Source organism: Rhinolophus sinicus, linkage group LG13, assembly GCF_036562045.2.
Source record: "Rhinolophus sinicus isolate RSC01 linkage group LG13, ASM3656204v1, whole genome shotgun sequence".
Classification (NCBI taxonomy): domain Eukaryota; kingdom Metazoa; phylum Chordata; class Mammalia; order Chiroptera; family Rhinolophidae; genus Rhinolophus; species Rhinolophus sinicus.
The window spans coordinates 1,567,895-1,589,374 of record NC_133762.1 but is presented as its reverse complement, the minus strand read 5'-3'; the positions used below and the strand labels follow the sequence as shown (position 1 = coordinate 1,589,374).

General features: G+C 41.0%; 1 protein-coding gene across 7 annotated transcripts in view; it reads right to left on the bottom strand.

Moving 5' to 3' along the window:
* The window catches only part of UBE3A (ubiquitin protein ligase E3A), a 72,057-nt gene that overhangs the window by 33,083 nt on the left and 17,494 nt on the right, over nt 1–21,480 (bottom strand). For 2 of the 7 annotated variants that reach the window (XM_019753202.2, XM_019753208.2), the window contains exons 2-5: nt 21,312–21,375; nt 19,132–19,250; nt 15,904–15,948; nt 1,738–2,045 (exon numbers count right to left, since the gene is read on the bottom strand). In XM_019753202.2, coding sequence (XP_019608761.1) covers nt 1,738–2,045; nt 15,904–15,948; nt 19,132–19,151 — 373 coding nt within the window. In that variant the 5' untranslated portion in view covers nt 19,152–19,250; nt 21,312–21,375. Of the gene's footprint in view, nt 1–1,737; nt 2,046–15,903; nt 15,949–17,475; nt 17,571–19,131; nt 19,251–19,955; nt 20,112–21,311; nt 21,376–21,480 lie in introns of those variants that run through there. The other 5 variants (XM_074317681.1, XM_074317680.1, XM_019753207.2 and 2 more) reach the window with 5 other exon arrangements.

Genomic DNA, 21,480 nt, shown 5'->3' with positions numbered 1-21,480 from the left:
ACGACGACCTCACCCACTCTTACATTCTTTCAATAACACACAGCTTGTAACGAGCTCACCGTTCTTCAGGGTCACAGCATATGTTAACACGCATCTTCAGCTGTAACTACGAACCAAGGCACTGCACCTCTGATGGCCTTGCTTGGGAGCAGAAACACTATTTATCCGAGAGGTTTCTTCTTCCTCTCACTAGTCTGTTCTCAAGACGAAGGATTTAAGAAAGGTTCCTTCAGCACCCACTTTGAGAAACAGCTCTTGTCCTATGTTTCTACATATTAAAACCACATTAGTTCCTTCCGAGCCTTCCTTTTCGTTGTTTCCAGGGTGGACATTCTTGAGAATCAGTAGCCGACCAGCTCTCTCTACTAAGCTCCAAAGGTGGCAGGCGCTGACGTCTGCAGCCAGGAATCAGGTTGGACTAAACCTCACAGTGTCAGGAAACAGCACAGAGCAAAAAGCCAACAGCGTGGGAAGAAGGCGACATAGGAGCAGATGAATGCAGCGGCCATTCCGCAGTCACCAAAACCTGTTCCCTCTCCTTCCTGGGCGCAGAGCTGGAGCACATGTCCCAGCCTTTGAGATTCGTGCTACTTTCAGGCCTCTGGATCCCCTGAGGAAGGGGATGAAGCTCCGCAGGGGCTCTGAGAGCCCGTGGGGAAGGTGACAGCACCTCTGGTGGCACACGATTCCACATCACTAACCAACTGAAACTTGATTCAATGTTGCTGAAAGCTTTGCTGGTATTCTCTAACTTACTGTCCTCAACAAAAGGCTTCCTCTTTAATACCTCTGGTAGGCGGAGCCCTGTCAGTCATTCAGAAACTTACTACCTTGTTACTGGTATGTTCACTGAGGGAAAGAAAGCCTGGAGCTGAGCATTACAAAAGAAAACGAAGTTTTTAACAAGTTTGGAATACAGGACCATGTAGAAAACAAAACAAGGCCTGGCTGAAGATTACCACTGACAGTGAGGATGCTTGGCCGTGCCTGGGGGAAGGTGGGCAGGACGCGGAAGAATGTACTGGAAGGAAAATGGAGCCATTTCTTAGGTAGCTGTTTAAAATTTTGCCTTTCCTTCAGAAACAGAGAGGCCACCCCTTCCTCTTTCTGCCTCTTTCACCGCATAGGGCTAGGGTTCCACGCTCATGTAGATAATTTCACCAGCATTTCCATAATTTAAATAGACTCCGTGGCCTATTTAGGACATTAACTACCACTTAATACATTTTTCCTAGTGGAAAATGTTTACAAGTTCCAATCTATCCATTAACAAAGGAACTTTGGGAGTATGATCTGCTTCTAATTAGAAACCACTGGAACAGTAAAATACAGTTAAAGAACTGACTCAATTATTAGTTGTGTCCTTTACCACAATGAAAAAATCAGTCCCACTACTGGGGTGCCAAAAAAGTATATACAAGTGGACACTGGTCAGCGGTGCTCAAGCAGTAGTCCGCCGTCATCAGAAGTGTCTGGACGCTGATGGGAACCACTTTGAGCACGTCTGGTAATCGCAGAAGTCAAACGTGACTTGCATTCATCTTTTGTTATCAGTATATATTATTACAATTTTAACAGTTTTCCTTTCTTAAAATGTGTATACATTTTTTTGGCACCCTCTGTATGCTATCATTTCCTAATGTCACACGATTAGACAAAACAAACTCTTCACATGTTATCTAAATCTCCGATCTGGTTTTCACTCAAAAACTCTCAATCAAAAATAGTATGTCTTACCCTTAAAATCGTCTCTTGCTCCGAGCCCTTCCTTCTTGTTCATCTTGCTGTCAGAGCAGGCGTTGTTGGCGGCACCTTTCGAGTTTTCCAGGTAAGCGGAGCTCGCTCCTTTCTTGGAGGGATGAGGATCACAGAGTTTTGCATTAATCTTATAAAGCTCCAGGGCTTTAATAGCCGCCGCATTGTTATCCATACGACGGAAAGATGGACAGGACGCACAGAACTCATTCGTGCAGGCCTCATTTCCACAGCCCTCAGTTAACTGGTGGTAGTAGCGTTCTATTAGATGCTTTGCAGCTGCTCGCTTCCTGTACCAAACATTCAAACAGTAGGCACGTGATTAGTACAGCTCTCAGGGCTGCGGCCCTGCAGGTTGGCAGCAAGGCAGTCATTAATCAAGCACCGAACTCGTCAACTTGCAACTGGAGATCTGTTCACACAAGGCTTTTTTAAGCTAGTGAACTATTTCACAAATTCTTCCTAAGGTACTATGGTAAATAGCAATGCTTATCAAAATCACTGTTTTAATAGAATATGCTTTCCTTTGGTTAAAAAAAAGGGGGAAAAAGCTTGTTTGATGGTAAATATAGTTAAAACTGTTTAGGGTAACGGGAAAATCACAAGGTTTATGGCTAAGAGTTTTAGTAGTTTATCACTTTAAAAATTAACATTAAGAAAAGAAGAGTCTATTTAAAGTATCAATCCAGCTTTCCTTAATATAATCACCATTTTGTTTCAACAGTTTGTAAATACTTGATTTATCGTTAACACAGAACTTACATCTGGAAGAAAACATGTCCCCCCACCCCCAATTATCTACCATATGGGGCATTTAAAAACAAATTTATCAATGAAATATCCAATGTGTTATCATACAACCTTGAACCTAAAACGTGTTAAACTTCCTTGTTAATCTCCAGTGACAGGAACATGAAATAGTTTAAGTTCCCTTAGGGCAAAATCTTATGTCCCTCTTACGTTGCAAACTTAACAGTATGTAGACTGACGTGCCAGGATGGCTGTCCCAGCAGGGCCACCAACAACGCTGAGGAACGGATTGCATATTTCATCAAAGTTAAGAAGTTGGCTACATTATCTCTGTGGTTCATTCCACACTAAGAGCTATGCTTCTACAATCTGATGGTATGAGATGACCGTAATGCAAGCAGACTAATCTACTGGATCTAAAAAAGCAATTCAGAGCTATCCTTTTGGTCCCAAGTTTACATGAATAGGAACAAAAACTACAAATCATCAAAACTATAAAAAAAAAAATTACCTAATTTAGTTCTCAAAAAGTTCCCACAATTATCTTACTACTATGGTACATGGTATTAGAGTTCGCCCTGGTTAATTGTACAGATGGCTTGTTAATCACGAGAAACTGAAGAACTACAATAGGCACATACTAAGCAGTAGATAAGGGACGCATTAGTAAGTCCACTTTTTCCTCAAAGTAGGACGTTGTCTCTAAACTATCAAGGAGACAAAAAGTAATAATTCAAACACATAGTATTCATCCCGATGCTTCTATTTTTCAAACGTTCCATGCAAATTTACCATTCATTGCGTGCAAACAGAGAACACACCCCACACACTTAAAAACTGCATGAACATGACTTCTAAGAGATATTTTATATGTAGCTATATTTTCCCACTTTTGAAAATTAAAGATTATCAGTCTCGATACATCAGTATGCAAAAGATAGTGACAACATGTAGAGAAAGAGAAATCTGGACTCCAGAAGCTTTATGCCACGCTGGCGTCCTTCAGTAAGCACAGGGAATTTATGCCATCCTCTCCGAAGTGCAGTGGCCTGCCCGAGTGAGAACGTATCATAACTGCTGTGTTTCCTCTCTGCAGGAAAACTCTGGGCATGTATCAAAAGTCTTTAAAACGAAGCAGAGAATGAACCATGCGAATGAATGACCCCACTTGTGGGAAACCACTGGACAATTCTGCAAAAATTCATTGCTTCTATGAAATCGGGGGGGGGGGGGTGTCAGTCAACATGCCCTAAAATAGCTGATTATTTAAATGACTACTGTCCACACGATGGAATAAAAATTGCCAAGATCTCAATTTGGCGAGGACGAGTATTACTCGTACACCACCACCTCACAAGCCAGCTACAAAGTGGTAAGCGCAGGATGAAGCCACTTGTATTTCAAGTGCTAAGAGTCATTTTCTCTGCTGTAATCGAATGGGTATCTTAAATTCTCTTTTTGCTTCTAATTTATTTTTTCTATAATGAACATGCTACTTGCATATTAAAATTAGTATGAATGGGGAAATGTTAGTGGTTTAAAACTTCACATACCTGATTTAAACAGCCTTCAGCTTTACTAATTTATCCATATGATTTTTAAAGATTATCTATCAAAAATCAAAACACCAAAATATTCTAGCTATTTTTCTAAGAACAGCAGGTTTTATCCTAAAAAAAAAACCCCACAAAAAACCCCACACTAGTCATGATGTCTAGAGAAGCGTGTAACTCATAAAGGAGTGTGAACGATAACAACAGGACACGACGAGGACTCAGAGGTTAAGCGACAGCTCCTTCTGCCTCGAAGCAGCTGCGGGATCCTGAATAAGGTCTTCCCTGGGCCTCAGGCTTCCATCGCTAAGATCCCTTTCAGTTCTACACTCAGGTTATTCTACGTAATGGGGGGGGGGGGGCTGGGCAAGGAAGCACCATTCGCTGAATGCCTGATAACACACTAGACACGCTGCTAAGCACTCTGACAGATTCAAATGTCGAGTATCTTCGGTCCACAGCCAAGAGGAGATGGGAATGAAAGAGTCACATCACGGACTCAAGATGACACAAAGGAAAGTGCAAGACGAGCACAGGGGTTCAGAGCCTAAGTCGTTTCCACTAGATTCTTACAGGTGATGCATTTAAAAATAATTCTTAACAACAGCAGTACTACAGACATTTATGACAAAATCCCGTAAGTAATGTGCAACTGAAAACAGGAAAAAATCCTCCTGAAGAGTTGTAGTTTGAATCTCATATTTGTGCGTGACATCTGGGTTCACACAAGTACAGGGAGTTTTTCGAGGAACAGGCACCACTGCATTCTGTGAAGCTGATGTACCTAGAATCTGTTGGGGACCCAAGTGGCAGGCACTTCCCGATGTTCCCGCCTGAGGAGGCAGGAGATCCCAGCAGGTAAGAGCTGGCACTCTAAGGCCAGGCTGCCAAGTGTGCACGCTGGCTCGGCCACTTACTAACTGTGACCTTGAATGAGTTACGTAACCTGTGTGCGTCTGTTGCCTCCTCTTTAAAACGATGGTGTCCATGAAATGGCTGTGAGTGAATGAGATGAGTTAACATATACAACACGCTGAACATCCTGGCTCAGCAAGCGCCGCGGGAGAGGCAGCCGCTGTTATTTCCACTGCAGTTGTCCTGTGTCCTCAGCAGCCTAGGAACCAGCCCATTAACTCTCGTGCTGCTGGTGCCCAGAGCAGTCACACATCTAATAAGAGATTCGAACCCAGGCTTGACCTAAAACCTGGGCTTCTACCACGAAGGGGAGATTTAATAGCAGTAAGAAGAGCAGGCCCTTTGATTTGGTTAGCTTCTCTGCCCAGAGACTTAGAAACGGTAGCTACACTCAGACAGGACTGAAAGGAGGCCATGCCAGAACCTTCTGTGCATCAGTGGAATGAACCACAGTAAGCATTTTTCCTCACTCCAATGACAACTTTGAATTATCTGTGTACAATTCTGTACCCCTGTATCATTTAGAGCACATAAAAGGCCTCTAAATTGGGGGGGGTGGGGTGTCCACCAATAATGACAGTTTGGTAGACAACTAATACAAGGTTAGTCCCTGTCCAGTACGAGCCATCAAATCACAGCCCATGGGCCAAATCTAGCCTCTCACCTGTTGTTGTTTTTCTATAGCCTGCAAGCTAAGGATGGTTTTTACCATTTTAAATGGTTCAAAAGTCAGAAAAAGAGTATTTTGTAACGTGGAAAAAGTGTATGAAACTCAAATTTCAGTGTCTATAATGTTTCATTAGATCACAGCCATGCTCATTCATTTATAGACTGTCTACAGCTGGTTTTGTACCACAACAGACACGCACGGCCTGCAAAGCCTAAAATAAATACCACCTGGCCCTTTACAGAAATATTTCCCAACTCTTAATTTAGAGCCGTGCTCTCTGCCCTGCTGCGACACGTCCATCTGATCACATGGCCTCCTCACTTTCTTTCCTTTCACCAAATCAGTGCAGTAAAATGTGTACCTGTCCCCTAACACAGTTAAAGCAAAAAGGAAAAGAAGAGGAAGGAAAAGAGATAGAAAAAAGCAAAGGACTGAGTTTGGGGTCCTTATCTGCTACTCATAACCAAGCTCCCAGCAGCGGGGCCATGGCACTTCCCATAACCTCCTCGTACCTTGCTGGCTCTTCTGTCTAAAATCAAAGTTCATTTTCTATAAAAGGATGCTTTTCTTATCGAGTCAGCAATGAAGAAGCTTCTGCGAGAGCTCTCTAAGTTGAGAGAGACACCTAAAAATACCTCCACCTTTAAAACAGACAATACTTCCATCCACTGATTTTACTTCTATGACAGAATTAGCAATGCAATCCTGCAATCAATGTTCTATGGAATAAATCATATGCCGAGGGCCAGAGATACTCTAGGATATACAACAAAATCTTTTTAAAAATGGTTTCACACTAGAGGAAAGTATACTGATGTCAACAATTAACTTGGAAATGCAATAAAAAAAGATGGAAAGAAGAATGTTTACGTGATAAAGAAATGTCACTATTAATGGTAGAATCTAGAGAAGGCATACGCTGTCAACTGTAAAATTCTTTCAACTTTGCTGCATGTCTGGAAGTTTTCAAAATTAAACAATGAGGGAAAACACTGCTGCCATACGGCAACTTTTCAGAGAGCAGGTCAACTGGCGAAAGAGTTTCAGCCATCAGTGGCAAGAAAAAGGAAAATCAGTGTCTGCATCAGCAGTGGCACTAATACCACCCTGTTGACTTCAGATCTAGTTTTTGGAACACTCCAGTACTTAACAAAAAACAAACAAACCAACAAACAAAACATAAACAACCCTATAATAATAGTAATGATAGAAAAAATAATACTTGTAAGGTGACCATAACTATGCAAAGCAACTGAATTTACCCATCAGGGAGACAAATCCTAGGAAACACGTTTAAAGTTCCCATGCTGAAGGCCACACACTGAGGTCACATCCACTGAAACGCTGTCAACAATACAGGAGGTAGGAGGTGAAAAAGCCTGAACTGAACTGAATAAGCAGCTGGGAAGTCAGCAATGAAAAGGAGAACGAAGATGAAGCCAGGAAAATGGCAACCGTCAGAAAGGGAAAATGTGCCAGTGGATACTGAGCAAATAAGATTCGAATCAGAATTAAAAGCAATGATAGAACATGAAAGAAGTAGTAAGTAGGACATGCAACATAACTAGTGCTGGATAAAGTACAGAATAATAAAAGAAGATAAAAAGGCAAAGATCAAAAAGAATATGTGAATATGTAAGTAGTGACTTTAACTGAAGATGAAGCCAAATGAAGTTGGGAAGAATCAAGAAGCCCGAGATAAAACAGCAAGGGCCCAAGGCCTGTACAAAAGTCTATGAAGCTAATAAACACCGCTAACTGGTTTCTCAAAGGAAGTGGAATGTCTCTTTGTTCCTTCTAGGACGTCGCCTTTGTAAACTCTCCACCACTCCCCCAAAGCTGTATCTAACGTAAAAATTTTGGAAGACTAAACAATGGCAGCCCACATAGTACGGGCCCTTCTGGAAACAGGGCTGACAAAAGACATCTATGACATAACTCAGGTTTAAGGTTGGGTCTATTACAATGGAATTGAGTGACTATCAGATTATTAAATACTGAATCTACAATTGTAAACTCATTATTACCATGATCCAACCAACAAGCCATTAACTATCGAGTAAGATACAGACTACATGAAAAAAAGTTAAATATAAATCGATCGTATTTTTACTGTTAGAAATACATTTAACAATAACCCCTAATTATTCATTTATTGATCTTTACAATCTCAATGCCTAGAGTGCTTATGTAGTAAACACAAAGTAAAATTGTAGAACTAAATGTTTATATAAAATCCTTCACTGTTAAAAAAACCTGTTGTTTTTTAAAAGTGTCATTTTACAGTAAAATTACAATGAACAAAACCCAAAATATAGCCATCTGCCTCCTCCCAATTAAGATCCTAAAGGGAGGAGCACAAAATGCATGTTGGTGTTTGCAGGACGCCATTCAATTCTGTGCTAATCATGAAACGTGGTCTTTCACGTCAAGATAAAAAGTTTATTTCTTGACTAATTCTATCCTTGAGTGTCTACCACAGACCAGGTAATATGCTGTCCATTCTGTGAGAAAGCTCTGGCTGGCTTGGTATTTTGCATTCACGACATGTGGATAACTCTTATAAAGTGATCTTTGTTAGAGGGTAACGGGAGCTGAGAAGACCCTGGAGTTGTTAGAAAACGTAAATTTTACAGAGACTGTTGAGAAACCCCTGGAGTCCTTCAGGTGAGAACATCTGTAAGACTCACCTTTGAACTTATACTAAAGAGTATTTAATATACATCAAAGTTAGTTCTGTATGGATAGTCCTGCAGGCATCGTCCTTCTACCAAGTTCATCGTAGAAATACTACATTTATCTGAACAAAGGTAAAAAGCTAAGCAGGAGTGTCATCAGCAACATGGGAAGAAAAATAAGCCCCATAACTCGTTGCCCCACAGAAAAACCCTTTATGGGACCTCTAGAAACTAGTTAGGAAGTTGTAATACCCCAAGCAAGTTCAAAGCCCAAATCAGCCAGAGACACGCAAGAAACGTTATTTCACTTCAACTGCTTCAACCCCTCCCCATGCTGGTGCAATTTACAATCAGGATGAAAAGCCCAACTCCCAGCTTCACCCACGGGAACAAAGAGAGGAGTAAAATTAAGTCCAGCATTCCAGTTTTTGTTTTTTGGGAGGTAGAGGGGGCACTGCTCAAGGGACTAGTTTCAGCCTTGCCTGACTCAGAGAACTGATGGAACCAGCATACACTGAACGCCCTGGGCGCTACGGAGAACAAAAGACGGTTCCCACGCTAGCTGCACCACAGACCCCACAGCACCACAGACACAGGAGAGGGCCAAGGACCAGAAGCTCTTAGGAAGGAAACCCACAAACCTCTTCTTGGTAAATTACAAGCAAAAGGCCAGAGAAGATGTACCCATTAAGAGGCGTTTAGAGGTATCGAGGATCTGTAGTCAGGTTAAATGGTGAAGGTCTTCCCCTCTATGAAGCCAGTCCATAAAGAGTGGGAGAAGCGGCTGTTCTCACAAATGCAAAACACACACCAAAACACACACACAAGGCACATAAAAAAAGGGAATCACAGCCCAATCAAAGGAACAAAACAAAGCTCTACAAAATGACCTTAAAGAAACACAGAGCTATGAATTCTCCGTCAAAAAAATTCAACATATTTGCCTTAAGGACATTCAATGTGCTGTAAGAGAATATAAAGAGACCACCAGATGAAATCATGATGCATGAACAAAATGGAATACCAACAAAAACATAAAAAGAACGAAATGGTGAAGAAGGTAATAACTGACTTGAAAAACTCATGAGAGGAAATCAACAGCAGGCTTGATCAAGCAGAACAACGAATCAATGAACTCAAAGGTGGGTCATTTGAAATTGAGTCAGAGGTAAAAAAAGAAAAACAGTGAAAAAAGCCTAAGGGGATTGTGGGATACTATGCACGAAGGGAATCCCAGGAGGAGAGAGAATGGTACAGAAAGCTTATTTGAAAAAATATGGCCAAACACTTTCCAGATCTGAGGAAGAAAATGGAAATCTAATTTTAAGGCTCAAAGGACTCCAACTAGAATTGGACCTCCAAAGAATCCCACACTAAGACGCATTATAGGGGATCAAATATATGGTGATGGAAGGAGAACTGACTCTGGGTGGTGAACACACAATGTGATTTATAGATGATGTATTACAGAATTGTATACCTGAAACCTATGTAACTTTACTAACAACTGTCACCCCAATAAACTTTAATTAAAAAAAAAGACGCATTACAATCAAACTGTCAAGTCAAAGACAAAGAGACTAGTCATGTACAAGGAACCTACCATCATAAGACCGTATCAGCATATTTCTCAGCAGAAACCTTGAAGGCCAGAAAAAGTGGGATGATATACTCAAAGTATGGAAAAAACCAAACCAAACCAAACCTGCCAACCATAACATCTTATCTGGCAAACCGAACTTCAAAACTGAAGGCGACATAAAGACCAGCTCGGGTAAACAAAGGCTGAGACATCCCCGCCCCGAGACCTGCGTTATAAGAAATGCAAAAGTGAATCCTTCACCTGGAAACCAAAGAACGGTAGACAACAACGCAAAAGGTTTAAAAAAGTATAAAGCTCCCTGGTAAAGGTAAATAGATGTAGACAAAAACAGAATCCTATAATACTGTAATGGTGATAAGTAAATCACTTTTAATTCAGGTACAGGTTTAAAAGATAAAAACATTAAAAAACGACACGTTAATGGATACAAAATATGGATGTAATCTGTGTCGTCAATAACATAAAGGGGGAGAGGTATAAAGCAGTTTTGTATGCAATTGAAAGTGATCAGTTTTAAAATAGATCATTACAACTGTCAAATGTTTTATGTAACCCCCTAGGTAACCACAAAGAAATACCCACAGAAGACACACAAAAGTGAGAAAGAAATCGAAGTATGTCACTACAGGGAAAAAAAAAAAAAAATCAATGAAACATAAAGGAAGACATCATAGAGGAAAAAAGGGGATACAAATAATATACAAATAACTACAAGACACACAAAACACAATGAACAAAATGGCAATAAATCATAAGCTCTTCCCTATCAGTAATTACTTTAAATGTAAATGGATTAAGCTCTCATATCAAAAGACATCAAGTGGGTGTTAAAAAAACAACAAACAACTAGTCAGGCACTACATAACCATATTTTAGTCAAGGATGGATTGCATATACAGCTGTGGTTCCATAAGGTGAAAGTGGAGCTAAACATTTCCTATCTCCTCGTGACGGAGCCGTAAAAACACTGTAGTGCAACACAGGGGTGTGGGAATTATTACACCAGGAATTTAAAACAACTACGAGTAATGTATGATTAAATAATATAGGCTCTAATGGATAAAGTGGACAGCATGCAAGAACAGATGAGCAATGTAAGCAAAATACCCAAAAGATGGCTATCTTTTTGGAAAGAACCAAAAAGAAAATCTAGAGATCAAAAACATTGTACCAGAAATAAAAAATGTCTTTTGATGGGCTGAATACTGGACTAGAAACAACTGAGGAAAGAGTTTCTGAACTTGAAGATGTGTCAACAGAAACTTCCAAAACTAAAACACAGAGAACAAAGATTGAGAAAACACCACAGAATACCCATGGACTGCGGGACAACTACAACAACTGTAACAAACACATAATGGGAATACCGGGAGGGGAAGCGACAAAGAAACAGAATACCTGAAACAGTGATAGTTGAGGATGTCTCCAAATTAGTATCAGGCACCAAACCATAGACCCAGGAATTTCAGAAGACAGTACAAGCAGGATAATGCAAGAAACCCCCAAAACTACCATATCATACGCAAACTACAAATAATCAAAAATAAAGAAAAATGCTGAAAGAAGCCACGGGAAGAAAATACCTTACCTACAGAAGAACAAAAACAAGAATTCTGACTTCTCCTTAGAAACCTCACAGGCAAAGAGAGAGTAGAAAGAAATATTTAAAGCATTGAGAAAAAAATGAAACCAACCTAGAATTCTATACCCTGTGACTTTATTCTTCAAGAGTGAAAGAAAAATAAAGACTCTCTCAGACAAATAAAAACTGAGGAGATCTGTTGCCAGTAGAACTATCTTGTAAGACATGTTTAAAGTTCTTTAGAGAGAAGGAAAATGATATAGATCAGGAACTAGAATCCACATAAAGGAAGGAATACCACTGAAGAATGAATACATGAAAGTAAGATATAGTTTTCTGAATCTTAATTGATCTAATATATGTTTATTCAAAACAATACTAACAACGTACTGGTTATAAACACTGATGTGTGTGTATAATTATATATATGTTTATATATAAGTAAATTGAATGTCAGCAATAACACAAGGGCAGGAAGGAGGAACTAGGATTATTCCATTATATTATAAGGTCTCTACTTCCTCTCATGTGATATAGTGTTACTTGAAAGTTAACTAGGTTACGTCTAAATGCATATTGCAAACTCTAGGACAACCATTAATTAAGTAAAGTAAAAATGAAGGTTAACTGATAGGCTAACAAAGGAGAGAAAATAAAATCATATAACACGCTCAAGTAAAATCACAAAGACAGAAAAAGAGTAGAAGACAACCACAGGAACAAATAGAAAACATTAACAAACATATTAGCTATTAATCCAACTATATCAACAAATCACTTTAAACATCAATGATCTGAATGTACCAATTAAAAGATAGAGGTTGTCAGAGTGGATCAAAAAACAAGATCCGGGCCGGCCCGGTGGCTCAGGCGGTTAGAGCTCCGTGCTCCTAACTCCGAAGGCTGCCGGTTCGATTCCCACATGGGCCAGTGGGCTCTCAACCACAAGGTTGCCAGTTCAATTCCTCGACTCCCGCAAGGGATGGTGGGCAGCGCCCCCTGCAACTAAGATTGAACACGGCACCTTGAGCTGAGCTGCCGCTGAGCTCCCAGATGGCTCAGTTGGTTGGAGCCTGTCCTCTCAACCACAAGGTTGCTGGTTCAACTCCCGCAAGGGATGGTGGGCTGTGCCCCCTGCAACTAGCAACGGCAACTGGACCTGGAGCTGAGCTGCGCCCTGCATAACTAAGACTGAAAGAACAACAACTTGAAGCTGAACCAGAACCCTCCACAACTAAGATTGAAAGGACAACAATTTGACCATTGTTCCCCAATAAAGTCCTTTTCCCCTTCCCCAATAAAATCTTTAAAAAAAAAAAAAAAACAAGATCCAACTATAGGTAGTCTACACTTTAAAAATAACACATACAAATTAAAAGTAAATTGAGAAAAAAATATACCATGCTAATAGCATGTTTATGAATAACATGAGTCAAAGAAGAAATTTCAAGAGAAACTACAAAATATTTTGAACTAAATAAAAGTGAAAACACAACTTATCAAAAAGCGTGGATGCAGTGAAAGCAGTGCTTAGAAGGAAATTTATAACTCTGAGTACATGTATTAAAAAAAGATCTAAAATCAGTCATCTAAGCTCCTACTTTGGTAAATCAGAAAAAGAACAAATTAAATCCAAAGCAGAAGAAAAGAAATAATAAAAATTAGAGCAGAAATCAATGAAATTAAAGAAAGAAAATCCACAAAAATCAACAAAATCAAGAACTGGTTCTTTGAAAAGACCGATCAAGCTGGTCATCCTCTAGTCAGGCTAGGGGCCTGGCGCAGTGACGTCAATGTTTGTGTGCACGAGCTATTTGTGTGCACGAACACTCGTCCCCCAAGAGTTGACTTTCTCGAGGGAGCTTCAATCCTCTATTTCAATCACTGGGGCACAGTAAACAAACACCCAACCTCTGATCATTATCACCTAGCCTTACAAGTGTCACTTACACAGAACCATCTCTGACCTCTCAGGCTTTTTGTCATCGACCCAACACCTTGTCTAGCACCTTTCCAATTGTGGCCATTGCCAATGACATGTAAATTCCACTACTCCACAATTAAGATCCTACACACAAGCCACGAGTGGTTGTGTCCTAGCTGCTTTAATACCCAACCCTGAAATATTGTACCATGCACCCTCTGGCTACCAAAGAAAAGTCCTAATACTGCAAGTCCGAGAAGGTCTCTAACCTTAGCTGGCCGCTCAGCAGCGTGAGACTCACTTCTTTACCCACTCTGCCCAGCAGTTTCCCGCCTTCCCAAGTCCCCTAACCAAATCCTGTGTTCCACAAAACTCTGTTAAAAAATGTTTCTTACAAAGTTACATGGTCACAGAACTACAAAATCACCTCACTCCCATTAAAATGACTAATATAAAAAACCAGGCAATTGTAAGTGCTGACAAGAATGTGGAGAAATTATCACCCTTGCGCACCGCTGGCTGGATTGCAGAATGGCGCAGCCACTGTGGAAAACAGTATGAGGGCTCCTCGAAAAATTACACACAGAATTTACCACGTGACCTAGCAATCGCACCTCCGGGCTATACTCAAAGAACTGAAAGCAGGGTCCCAAAGAGATATTTGTATGCCCATGTTCATGGCTGCATTATTTACAGGTTAAGACATGGAGGCAACCCAAGTGTCTGCCAATGGATGAATGGACAAAATGTGTTATGTACACACAGTATTATTCAGCTTTAAAAAGGAAGGAAATGAACCTGAGAACACTACACTGAGTGAAATGAGCCATTCACAAAAGGACAGATACTGTGTGATTCCACTTCTATGAGGCAGAATCATCAAACTCACAGAGAGGAAGTAGAATGGTGATTGCCAGGGGCTGAAGGGGTGAAAGGGGACCTACTGACCAACAGGATATGGTTTCAGTTTTGCAAGATGAAGCGCTATGAAGATGACAGTGGCAATAATTGCACAACACAAATGTACTTAACACCACTGAAATGCACATTTACAATACAGATGGTAAATTTTATGCGCATTTTTCCACACCCAAAAAAAGAATTAAAAAAGGTTACATGGACACGTAAATTTGAGAAATACATCTTTCAGTCCCTTCTTGGAGGCACATCAGCATTTTGAAGGAGCTCAACTATTTTCAGTAAAGAAACCTGCCATTTAAGTCTGCATTTCCCAAACTTATTTGACAATTGAACCCCCTTTCCAAGCAGCACCTGGTAGTCTCATCTCAAAGGAAACAGAAACGGGTGTAGCAGGCCTAAATTAATTTACTTTGAAAACTGACAGCTCAGGCAAGAATGACCTTGACTTTCCCATTCTCAATTACAAGCACATTCAACATCACTTCCATCTTTACCTTCTTCTAGTTTCAGAAGGTGGGGTGTTTTGTTCTTTTCCAAGAGCAATCCTACACCTGTATTCTTCATTCCAACCCTTACGGCCGCAGAAATGACTGCCTCTCCTTAACTTCTCACAACTGATCACTGAAGTCTTACTGGTGTCACTTCCTACATAGGTTTCTTTCTACACACTTCCCAGAAACTGCCCCTGGCACTCGTGCTCTCGCACTGCCTGCCTCTGTTACGGCTCTCCCAGACGGAAGGGCTGGGGCCTGGCCACCCATCACCACTTGTTTCTCTTCAATCCTGTCTGTCTGCGGCCGAAGTTACTAAAAAGATATGCCGGACAAGATTTCTCCCACCTCCCAGACACCTGCAGGGACAGCCCAGGCCTTCACACAGACGCAAGGCCCGGGGCCTTTCTCTCCAGTCTTACCTCCTCCACGTCCTGCCTTGCAGCCCATCTGTGAGCTAAAGAACCTCACCTGCCCCCGATACTCACTGTGCTGCTCTAACTTTACTCATGCTTCTGCCAGAACAAGCCTGCCCACGCTGCCAGCTACCTACCTCCCAGTCACACCTCCCAGCTGCCCAGCTTCCTGCAAGCCTGGCCCTCGTCTGTGCTCCCACAGCATCCCACCAGCCTTCTGCCCATGACCGAAACACTGGATTTCCCTGCCCTTCACCTGAGGAGACTGATGTCTATAGGTTAAGAACTAACTGACACATCTTTGCATCCACAACACGGCACCGATGCCTCCCACAGAGCGGGCACGTTGTTAACCAGAACTCTTTCCCCATCTCTCTATTTCCTCACACCTGCCAGGTGAGCAACAAAACAGAAGAATCCAGGAGTATGCAATTATCTATGGAGAAGGAGAAATCTAGTGACATGTTACTGAGGTTTAGAGGTATTTATTTGGTAGGGAAAATAGTAGATATATTTCTAGCTCCCAATTTATTTTGTAAAGCACTACTCTCTTTTAATTGAAAGTTATTTTCAAATAATATGATACATTTAAAGCAATCTAGGGCAACTTAAAAGACATCACAGCCTCAATTAAGTGGCACTTACATTCGGCTAGCTTCAATGTCGTCAGATTGAGGTTCTCCTGGTGATCTGCAAAATGCAATTGAGGAAAGTTAAGCAAAATACTCCATATTCCAAAAGGGGGCAGATGTTATTTGGGAAGACAAATTTGAAAACAAGATTTAATTATTAACAGTTTTAAAAGTAATTAAAAGATTACATGAAAAAAAAGTGGTCAGATCAGATTGCTACATAACACATTTATTGTAAGGGCTGGACTAATAAGAAACAGTGTATTTTTGTTAAGGAACCTGTAAACACTATTTTAGATACCAACACACAAACCACTATAATAAATCATAATTACTCACAAAGTCAAATGTTTATAATAAAAACATAACAACTATGAAACTTTCTCCAGCCAAATATCGGGTACCACAATAACAAAGGTATTCACTGATATTCACAGTCCCAAACTTTAGATCAGGGGTCCGCAAACTACTTCCTGGAATGACAAACCAAGGCCTGGTTCGGCTGCCATTTGTCAATAAAGTTTTATTGGAACACAGCCACACTCATCCACTTACATATCTATGGCGGCTTTTGCACCACAAGGGCGGGGCTGAGAAACTGACAGAGACAAATGGCCTGCAAACCTAAAATATTTATTATCTGGCCCTTTAAGAAAAAGTCTGCCTGCCTCTGCTCCGGATAATTCAAATGTAAAGCTAACAGCCTTAGTGAATTTTGAAAAGTTGAGTCAGATTTAACATTCTGATCATGATTATCTTGGTTCAATGATGAAATCAGCTTTTCCCTGAAAATACACTGGCAGGATGTGTACCACCAAAAGTGTACCATCCTGGGGCATTAAATTTTTGCTGTAGATAATTGTGAATTAGCATCAGTTATAAATAGTTGCCAGTTATTTCCTATCATTTTTTAATATACTGCTGCAATCCTATGTAGAAAGATTCAAAATTCTAAGATTCTAAGAAGCCTTTTTTTTTTTTTTCTTTTCATTTTGGGGCATGACCCGATTTTGTCTATCCTTAAATTAATTCCTGTTACCCTATTCACTTTACAAAATTATAAACAGCATCGGTCAATGTATACTAAGGTGAATCAACATAATACTGATTTCTAACACTTTCAAATTCTCAAAATAAGTAAAATATTTTTTAGAGGTCCAAAACCAAATTTTCAAAATGACATTTCAAGAACTTGATTTGTGAATTTATCACTGACTTGAGAATTCAAATTTTGAACACCTTCAACAAAAGAATCTTAAAATTAGAGCCACCAGCAAAGAAAGAAAAAAAGTTTTCTGCACTTCTTAACTTTTAAAAAACTTACTTCTTTATCAGACTTTCAAAATTACCCCTCATTGCAGTTCAGAGTCCAAAAACAAAAACGAACAGAAAGACTCCAGCAATTCAAATATTTATTTTGGACCTTCTTTGCAGTATACGCACATTTTCAATCTTGCACAAAATTATATTAGAACTAAAAACCGGGGGCATGCTGGAGGTGGCAGTGACTTGGCAGTGACATAAATGCAAAAATTTCACTCCACCCTCTCCCCCAGGGATCAAGCAAATCACCTCTGTGACACACCTGGTCTCCAGCAGCCTTGTGGGTAAGTACCCCAAGATTGCTTCCAAACTTGTATCTGTCAGACAGAAGAGCTAACAACTGGTGATAACCCCATGTACCAGCTGACTCATTTTTGAAAGTGCGACCCTCCAGCATCAGCTGTCACACGGTAAGGAGGCAGAGCAGGCTTGCAAAACAAAAAATAAACCTGCTGGCACTAAGGGAAGAGAGGCAGGTTAGAAGCTTTCAAACATGTAGGCGGCAAAACTTTCAAAATTCACAAGGAAAGAGAAAGAGAGGGAGAGAAAAATGAGGACACGATGACAGGAAAATTAAAACACTACTGCAAACAGGTGAGACACGAGCGAGACAGCAAACAAGTCCCAGTCTTAGAAGCACAGGATGTAACTGCCGCGAAGTTCTGAGATTCTGGAAGGGACAGAGGTTAGACACACCATCCAACGATAACTACATTCTATTTTCCAATTTCTGTTCCCTAAACAAGAGAATATGTAATTAGCATCAAAACATCACCAGACTACTGCAAGCACACTATATTATCATTTAATATTAACATACTGAAGCGAGCTCCTAAAAACCACTAGAGTCAAACCAAGTCATTTAAACTGATTCAGAACAACAAAGGTTGAAAGATTATCTCCCGAAACACATCTATCTGGGTCTGACACATGTTTAGCACAAGATGTTTTTACTCAAAAGGGAAATTGTGTTTAATCAAGAGAAAAGTGAACAAACCCAGAACTAGCAGAAACCCTCTTCCTGAGCTGAGTAGTAAGTACCAGTACATATCTGAAGAAACTGCTCGTCCTCCTGCTTGTAGGACATTTCTGTAACATTCTAAGTCATTTACCAAAACACATCCTCAAGTGAGCATTCCAAACTCGCAAAACTACGAGGCATCTAACATGCAGCAACAGTTTCCAAGCTTTGCTTTGGCCCTTAAAGAGTGTCTTTATTCTTTACTGTCAGGTCTGAAGAAGCAAGGATCCAGCAGAACATGCTCGTAATTTTACCAAATTCAGGAGAGATAATTGAAGGAAAAAGAGAAACAAACTACTGACTTAAGTACAAATCAGAAAGAAAAATTTTAAAACTGGAACTATAAGCAGGTAACATGAGAAAATAAAAAGGAAATCTTGGAAGAATCTCAATTTTAGGTCTTGATTTCGATCGCAGAAATGTGATCACAAACGCCCACTAATCTGACCGCTGCAGCATGAGCTAGAAAAGCCACGTGGAGGCTCGCTTCCAATTCTACTGGTGCAGCTTCTCCCGCCTGCAAGCCACTCCTCTCACCTCCACGTAGCTCTACGGGGCAGGAAAGTAACACTGGTATCATTCAAGTTGTAGAAACTTCTAGAAGTGTTTCATGAAAACTCTCACTACATAAGAGACAATCTTCTAAATGCATATTAAAGTGGTTTTTCAGACTTTTTATCATGTCCGTAACAAAATGTTTACTGACTTTTTGAGCAGCATTTTCCTGTTTACTCATACGGATGGGTCTGGGGAAAAGCCTGAAACAACTGGGAAAGGAGAGCGATGGAGAAGCCTTCACCCGTTAGCGGCTGTCCTACGACTACATCCTGTCACATGTCATGGCACGCACTTGACATGACGGCCTTTTCAAGGCCGTGAAATAACATCAAAAATTACCTTTTACAAGCTGTGGCCATTCGTTGACATCAGGGTGATCACAGCTTTGAGTCACTGATTAAAAACAGGTGTCACACCAGTCTAGCTGCTACCTTGATCTGAGCGTAGATTTAATAGCTCTAATAAATTAAACAAATCTTTTGTTAGAATGCTTTAATATACAAACCCGATTCACTGTTCAAAAAACAATCTTGAAAGCTTCAAATGAGTTGTCAATGCAATCAATGTTCACCAGAAGAACTATGGACATGCTTTCACGGAGTATCCCCGGAAGTTCTTTTCTTAAATGATCTCTTCACTTGAGAAAGTGGTAACAACCTCATGCACTTTTATAGGGTGTTACAGTTTACAAAGCACTTTGGTCCATGGCATCTTATTGGAGTCTCATGACCCAATCTGGGCAAATGCCATTGTAAGAACTAAAAATATAAATAAACAAGCAGCCTCGGAGTGATTAACTGACTTGCCCAAGATTCTAGAATTAGTGGTGAAGTCAGGACTACAACCCAGATCTACTGACTTTCTAACTGGGGTTAGACTTTTCTGATTTGTTTAGTTTTGCTATACAAAGTTTCACAATTTAAACATAAGTAAATGACTAAAGATTTAGAGTATGGATTAAGACCCCACAATTACGACAATATTTCGACGGGACCGGCAGTCACTGGGTTTCCCAGGCAGCCGGATGCTGAATGGAATCGTATGTACACATGCACACCCAAGTCTAGTCCACCTCATTCTATTACTTACGCAGGTCACCTAACACTGGCCCAAACCTTCCTGACAACGTGTTCGTTCTCAGCCATCAAGCCACTAATACTCACGTTCGTGAAAGAACGGCAAAACGGGAGCGCACGCGTCCTCCCTCACCTAGCATCTCCTGGGCCTCTCCTTCTCGGCCTTGGCTGAACTGGCCTGATCGTCACTGTTCTCACTTATCAGGCATCCTAATCACACTGTAGTTCTGGAAAGACAGGCACCTGAAATATCCCAGTGTCAAGAGCTCGCCGTGCAACTAGTTCTTCCCCTGATGCCTTCCCCACCCCACCCAACCGCATTCCAGGCCAAATCTGAGAAGTGAACTAAGGAAAACTGAGAAAATGAGAAAAAAAAGACTCTTGATAGTAACACCTTCGAAGTGACAACAGACACCCATGGAAGGTGGTTACCAGTGTGGACCCAGAACCCAGCAAGGTATCTGAGACCCAAGAGAAGGCTCAAATATGAATGCCTGCGCCCCGAATACCCCTGGCGACCTATGGACTTGGGCCTCAAATTCAGACAAGGGTGAGGGTTGGCCTGAGCGTATCTGAGTAACTTTAGGGGACTCCAATAAATGGGACATATCATCCCTGGAAGAAATCATTCAATTCCCCAGATTTTCCTATCACAACCACATGTCTCCTAATAGGAACCTAGAACACTGCTGAGGTGACAGGTGGAAGAGACAATGGAGCCCCTGAAATGAACAGTGCTCCCTCCCAGGTTCTCATAAGACTAACAGTGCATTTGGATAGAAGATCCAAACACGCCTAACTGTCCCCCCCTGTAAACATAAAAATGAGCAAGTCAAAATAGCTCTTAACTGACTAGTTCACTGAGGGGAATTCTCATGTAAGAGCTACATGCAATTTGGGAATTTCTGAGTCAGGCGCTCCTTTCTAGCCCCCTTTTTCATGAGGGTCAGTGTTCAACAGAGCAGACAGGCCGCAGCTGGTCTGGACTCGAGTGCGTCTGCTCACTCACTACATGGGAAATCTTGGGCAAGTGACTTAACCCCTCTGAGCACCAGCTTCCTCACAGCTAGAACTAAGGTCACGGTGAGCAGTAGCGATTTCTTGGGGCTGGCACGAGGATGAACAAACCAACACATAAATTGTTCCCCAACAGTGCCTGGCACATAGTAAGATCTCAACAACGGGAGCTGTTCTTACTCGTCACTCGGCCTCACAGCCAAACCTGCCCCTCAGGCTGCTTGCGCACGTGGCTCACTTCTCACAGCACAATGCCCTCCTCTCGTTTCTTCCCGAACCCCCCTGGGCTCCCTCAGACAGGCTGCCTGGTAGGCTGCTTTACAACGGCAGGCACCCAAGTTTGCTGAACACATTTGTCATTATTCTAACCGTGACATTAAGATATACATGCAATTTTGAATTCCAAAAAGTAAAACAGAAACGTACCATAATTCGCCAAACTTCTGAGGAGCTGGTGAATTCTAAAATCAGGATCTTACAGAGTTTTGACCTAAAATATAAAACAGCTCACTCAATTCTTCTTATACAGACAACTGGATACACTTTCAAAGAAAATGTTGTCTAAAATTATTATAAATGTGAATTAATCTTGGTA